The 6,871-nt window shown below is 40.3% G+C and overlaps 1 protein-coding gene across 1 annotated transcript in view; it reads right to left on the bottom strand.

Moving 5' to 3' along the window:
- Positions 1 to 5,495, bottom strand: part of rbpjb (recombination signal binding protein for immunoglobulin kappa J region b) — a 35,314-nt gene extending 29,819 nt beyond the window's left edge. The window contains exon 1 of the mRNA XM_008322828.3: positions 4,835 to 5,495. Coding sequence (XP_008321050.1) covers positions 4,835 to 4,854 — 20 coding nt within the window. The 5' untranslated portion in view covers positions 4,855 to 5,495. The remainder of the gene's footprint in view (positions 1 to 4,834) is intronic.
- Between the last annotated feature and the right edge of the window lie 1,376 nt (positions 5,496 to 6,871).

Here is a 6,871-nt window from a genome sequence, read left to right as displayed (position 1 = left end):
AGCGCGCCGCCTCACGCGGTTCAGTAGTTGTTTCACAGCCGTGTAAACAGGGCCACAGGCACTCCTGTGGAAACAGGAGACTGCAAACACCGAGTCCACCAGGATATGTGTTGCTTTAAGAGAGCTTTACTACTTCAACCAAACAAGTTGTATCTGAACCCTGAATGAAACTCATAGTCTTCGGGGGAGGGGGCAATCTACCACATCAGTTAATGGTTCTGTGCATGAAGTCTCAAAACAATGGGCTACTGTAGACATGAGAGCAAATCTCCTCTAAACATGTCTGGTGGGGGCACATTTGCCTGTCTATTACTCCAGACTGTCACCACATCCTTTGAGGTGCTACACACTGTAAACATTTTTACAACTCTGAGTGGATGTCGGGAGAATTTCTAAGGTCATACAGCTCAGGTAGCTTGCATCAGTGCCATCTCTGACTTACACGACCATGCCACGCCTTGATGGCAAGTCACGTGTTTGCTTGGATGTGGGTGGACACGAGGCGGCTGCTTTGATGATTGGGAGGTGGTGGAGAGCAGGGATGACAGCCCAGTGTGTTCTTTTAACTACAGCCTGAGCTTTTTGCCACCATAAAGGTCAGTGCCTCGACATCTGCTGCTCTCTATGAACCCTCTCCTTTCATGGAGGGAAGCTGGGAAGAAGAGAGGACCCCAGGGAATGAACGCAAGAGCGTGCACACTTTTTTCTCTGTATGTAAAAGTCTCCTCATCTCACACACACACACACACATAAACGCTCAACCCACACGCTCACCATGACAAATACACAAACACATTTGTGTTGTGTCAGAGATAGGGTTCAGAGCTTTTGGACTGAGAGACTCAATCATTTCTTTTCCTTTTTGTTATTTTTTTGGCAGAGGGACAGAAAGGACATGAGAGGGTGAGAGGGGGGGCTAAATGGAGTCCTCTCCCTTGAGGCCTCCGCAAAAGCCATGCCGTGCTGAAATAAGCAATTCACACTTTTATCATTCTAGGTGAACAGGTCTGCTCTGTGTCAGATCACAGTGTCTCTGTCAGCCACAAGAGGTAAAAAAAACAACACTGTTGTTTCTTTATTACTCACAACTTCTAACCTTTATTGGGGATATTTATCTGGGTAATTTTCTAGTTTGTGTGAATTACACAACCTGTATTGATTTAGACAAGGAGCTAACATTGACATATAGTTGAAATATACTTTCGGTCAACTGTCTGTCAATCCAAGCTCCATCTCTTTAGATCATTTGTATTGCATCAAGGAATAAATGAAGTAATTTTTTAAAAGATTAGAAGATTAAAAGATAATCGCACTCATAAAATTATTGTAAATAATTGTAAATACAGCAGCGAACACTATTGCGGTGTGCTGGGCCTCGCCCCTCAACATAAACATTATTTTCACCTTTATGAGTCTCTGCTCATCTCTAAAGCCAGAACATGTCAACAGACTGGTCTACGTTTCTCATCAATTGTTGAGGTGCCTGTTGCCTGATTGTGCCCACAACAAGCTCATTTGAACATAAAAAATAAAATAAAAGTAATAATAATAAACAGTATTTAATAATATACAGTATAATCACTGTCAAGTGCAATAAAAGCTAATTCCCACATTAATGAATAAATTCAATTACCATATGAATCGAAATAATCCTGAGTATGATTTTTGTTATAATCGAGCCGAAAACCGCAAAACATTTTCGGTTTTTGACTGAAAGTCTTTTATCACCGAAACAACTTGGCAAAACAGCAAGTTGTTCCAGCAAGTTGCAAGCAAAAACTACAAACAGCACAGGCTTCCCTGATATCCGAAATTTTCTTTTTGATTAAGCAAAACCACGTTAGAGATATCTGCAATACATATCCAACATGTCTGCGGTGTGGACGTACCCTGCACTTGTCACTAAAATACTTGATACTTGATGTTATAACAATCATTACACACGAAAAATGACCCGAGGCGCGATGGACATGGAGAACCTGCTTGAAGACGGAGAAGCTCACAGCGCAGGAGAAGTAGAGCAGTGTGCCAGATGAGGGGCAGGCACCCTCGTGGTCTGACATGTTCTGTGAGATCCTGCAAGACAGTGCCTCAAATAATAATAGGTGGGCTGTTCTGTTCCGACTTCCTATGTGACTATTACTTTAGTAGTTAATTTTATTTCTCTGCTAGACATTTGACAATTAATTATTTTAACAATTATTATTATTAATTTATCCAATTGCAGTGTCTTGATTTTATTTACACAGTCCTAGTCATAAATGCAATGGTACTAATAATTGGCATCATAATTTCTTCCGGTGTTTCGGTTTTCGGCCTTGGTTTCCTCATTTTTGGTTTTTGATTTCAACCAACAATTTTTATTTTAGTGTATTACTAGATAACACATCTTGAATCTTAGCAAGAAAGCCCAAAATTTTGTAAAAATAACTATGTTTGAAGGATCAAAATGTATACCACCTTTCACAACTTCAGGTAATACTTAAAAAAAAAAAAGCCTATATAGTTGTGTATTGTAACTATTGTATGTTTTATTGCAATCCTTAAAAGTTGTAGGTCCCGTTCAAATACACGTATGCCTAAACACTGAACACAATAAAACATAAAAACCAGAATGTCACAACTGACACCAAGCAAATGTAACAAAAGGGGTCACTTGACCACCCTTGACCATGACCCAACATTGTGGACAATTTAAACTATATAAAAGTGATTTTATATCAATTTAAATAATTTAATTTAATTTAATACAAACACTCCTAATTAATCTCAAAGACAGGATACAAACAGACAGCCCATCAGTTATCACTGCTCTGTCATTGCACCATTAACAACCCTCTGGTTTTGTGGGCCCGCCACGTAAATCCACAACCATTCAAGAGTACACAGAGATACAGGGGCTGTGGTCAGCCTCTCTGATGAGTCCAACCGTCACTGTGGACATAGCCTGACATCAGCTACCCCCCAAAAAGACCCTGTATGACAGCCTAATTTTCTGTTAAACCTCTCTAGCAAGAACACACCCAATTCAACACAAAAAAAGACACACAGACAAACAGAGACCCCCACCTCTCTTCCCCCTCTGCAAAACACACATGAATGTAGAGATATCATCTGGACAGGTGGCCAACCACCCAGACCTGACCCGCCTGCCCTCTGCCTCCTCCTCCTACAAAACACCCACCCATCGACTTAACTGAAATCAGTAGCTCGAAAGTCCCAAATGAACAGACAAACTAAACAGCCCCCCTCTCTCACATCCACCTCCCCTTCTGCAGACACAGTAGAAAAAGTCTGTCACCCACTGAGCTGTCTTTGGGGATTACTGCCTGAACAGGAAGAAAATAGGTCTGCTTCCAGCCAATCAGACGGAGCACACATGTAGCAGGGCTGGTAAAGAACATACACTTATATTCAAATCATGATTAGAGCATTAGAAAAACAGAATGAAAAACCAGCAGGTAAAGCATGTTTAGCAATACAAGGATTGAATTGTAGAATTTATTGACATTTTCAGTGATCCTATTAAGTCAAGTTTTAGGCTTGGGAACACTACAAAACTACACACTGCAGACCGGTGACAGCAGATATTTGTATGACAACTGAGACTGAAATCACACACTTGACCAATGTGTCTCATGAGGGACACATGGTTTGTCACAATAAATAAAGAAATAAACTCTTGCCAAAATGGTAAATAAAAGTTGTGATGTCCAACAAAACTTTTTACTTTTACTCAAATCTAACGACTGCTCTCCAGGCCAGTTTGTAGAGGTGGTCTGGAGCCAGCTACAAATAAAACCCAGAGTGGTTTGTTTTGGTTGTTAATGTTTTTAAACAGAGCTAGTCTGAAACACAACCCAAATGGATGTATATTAAAAAATTTAACTTTGGACATTACTTTGAAATTAACCTTAAAATATGAGTGCATTTAGACATGAACTTGACTCAACTTGTACTTATATATATATATATATATAAATATTTATATAGTACCTATATAATTAAAATATTTAAATATGTTTACAGGTGTGTCGGATCACTACGGTTTAATCTAATGACAATGACACAACATGGAGTTATCTGACAACAGTGGTATTTGTTAAAACCAACCCGACTCCTACGCTAATGTCGACCTCAGGTGCACTGTGTTAGGACTGTTTTATCACCAGTGTGTTTGCACAGTTCAGGGGCAGTTCTGTTGATGTCGTAAATAATACTGTGGGACTGATGTTATTTCAGTTACACATTGTTTACAGACAGACGATGTTTGGTACAAGACAAACACTTTTACTAGTGTTTTCTTTAAGCAAAAACGTGTTTGAGTGAGACGCGGGTTAGCCAGTATCCATTATCGGACAGCTAGCTGCGTCCCATTTCTCATTCACCAACGACGAACAGCACCGGCTAACTTAGGGCTCAGCGCGTTCTGCACACAAACGCATGGTGCGATTTATTTGTAAAAGACTGAACGGATGAACTCATTAAAATACGATTGTAAGTGTTTCTGTGTTGCTAGCGCGGTTAGCTTATAGCCCACTGTTGGATTTTGGTAATGGGTGAAAAAGAGTCGTTAGCTCAGAAACACTGCAGCAACAGTAAGTAACGTTCACGAGAGCGAGTACACACGCGAGCGCACACACACACATATACACACATTAAGACAAAGAAACGCCTCTTTTTACCAACAACTCTGGATAAAATACAACAGCGAGTGTGTGTTACGGCAAAATGAGCCGTTTTGACCGCAAATAACTTTAGAACATGACAAATAAAACCATAAAGCCTCCCGAAATCCAGAGCCCCGCTGCCAGTCCCCAAATCTCAGACTCACCCTGTCACAACAGGCGCCATCTTCCACAAACTCTCACCAAAACTCCAATACTCGCGATATCCCTTCGTTCTCTTCTTCCTCTCCCAACGTACAACAATCCGCCGAGACAACAGAAGCAGACTGGAGGTGAAGGGACGAGGGAGACGGAGAGAAAATAGGGGGAGGGAGAGGAAGACTCAGGAGAGAGAGCGAGTGAGAGAGAAAGGGGGAGGGAGAGAGAGAAAAGGGCAGACGCCACAACAACAGGCGTGGGAAACTTACCACGTCGCGCGAGACTTTGGAAACTCTCATAATAGGCGAGCGCAGAGGGAGCGCCTCGGCTCTCGCGAGACGACACCGTCGTCAAAGCGTAGTAGTTGTTTATCTTGTGTGGCGCTTGAAACACTATGCCCACGTGTTTACCAGGCAATAAATTACAACCTATAGGGTTGGAGGAGTGGGATGCAAAGAGGCAGTGACGAAAGCTTCGGCTTACCTCTCGGACTTCCATGACACACTCGAGTGTGTACGAGTGCGTACAAGTACACGCAACGCTTACTAACACTTATAGACAAGCTAACAGCCCTGGTAGCAATTGTAATTTAGCATTCTAGTGGAACACTAAGATTCGTCATCAGGGGTTACATGTGGAGTTATTAATAGATTTTTATTTGCTTTATGTGTTTCTGGTGCTTGATCAGCACAGCAGCCATGTCAATCTTTCTATATATTCCTTCCTATATATTTATATATACAGTATATATATAGTATGTGTTTGTGTTGTATATTAAAAGTGTTTTAATTAATTTTTCTAATAAAAATAAATGGTTAAGGATTGGGCCTGAAACCTAACTTAGCCTCTGTCATTATCTGCATCCACATTCTGATAACATCTCCACCAAGTTTGCTCTACATCCTCAGCAACAACATTTCTCTGAGTCCTTAATGATCTGGGAGGGGTCAAGGAGCCGTAAACTTTCATGTAGGTCTCTGTGTCTTCTTATCTGCTGCTGCAGCCTTCATTTAAATCTGTTTGGCATCTTTGTTGAGCTCACAGATCACTTCTGCTGGGAGTGTTCCACAGCTTCAAAGAGAAAGTGAAGGTTTCTCTGAGACCACACTGGAGGCTGGTCCTCGTTGTCATGATGTGTGTGTTTGTGTGAGGTCCCGCTGTGGCTCTGTAGTACGGTAACAATCATAAAAGTACAAATAAAAAACAAATATTCTGTGGCTTTTCACATTGAATCTGAAGTAAACTTCATTCCCTGACATTTGTGGCCGGTCTGTTCAGAGAAACTGGTCAGCATTTTTTAAGAATCGGTTCATTCCCTGTGGGAAATGGTCATTTTGGGTTTTCTGCAGTTCAAACTAACACACACACACTTCAGCATCATCGCTGCAATGAGATCATGTTTAATAGAATTTCTGCGGAACAAGGAATGTCAAAAATCTGAGATGTTTGAAGTACCATTCCAGGAGCTTTTCCACTGCACAGTACAAGGACCGATTAAGACCAGGAAGATTGTAATAACAGGGTTCTTTTTTTGCAATGGTCTGGTTTTGTAAATTAGTCTTCTCAAGGTGGAAAACATCCCTATTCCAAATGCACTGCTTTTATTGGACATCTAAAAAATATCAAAACACCTGGTTTAAAAGTTTGTCCAAGGAGTAAAAAGTTACATATGTAAATTTAGAAAAATGTTAGCTAGGTAGGCCAAAAAAAAAAACTGGCATAGTGCCCAACTTGGCTAAAACAAATTGCAAAGTACTAGCATGTACTAAAATTGTAAAATAGTAAAAAAAATAATCACAGTTGTCATAAAATAACTAAGTATGAGAGGAGTAGCAAGTTAAATAAAAAGTAAAGTATCAGTAAGTTAGCCAAAAAAGTAGCAACGTAGCTAAAACAAATGGCAAACTAGCAGCAAACTAAATAATAGGTAAATAATAATGGCTAAGCCAGGTTACTAACAATAATGTTGATTTAATAATGTGTAGCTAAAACGTAAGAAAATATCAAGGATTAAAATGTCCTTTTATGCAAATTATTCTTCCAGA

The sequence above is a fragment of the Cynoglossus semilaevis genome, chromosome 1 (assembly GCF_000523025.1).
Source record: "Cynoglossus semilaevis isolate Cse_v1.0 chromosome 1, Cse_v1.0, whole genome shotgun sequence".
NCBI classification, from domain to species: domain Eukaryota; kingdom Metazoa; phylum Chordata; class Actinopteri; order Pleuronectiformes; family Cynoglossidae; genus Cynoglossus; species Cynoglossus semilaevis.
Note: the sequence above shows the minus strand (reverse complement) of the source record. Positions and strands in the feature narration are given on the sequence as shown.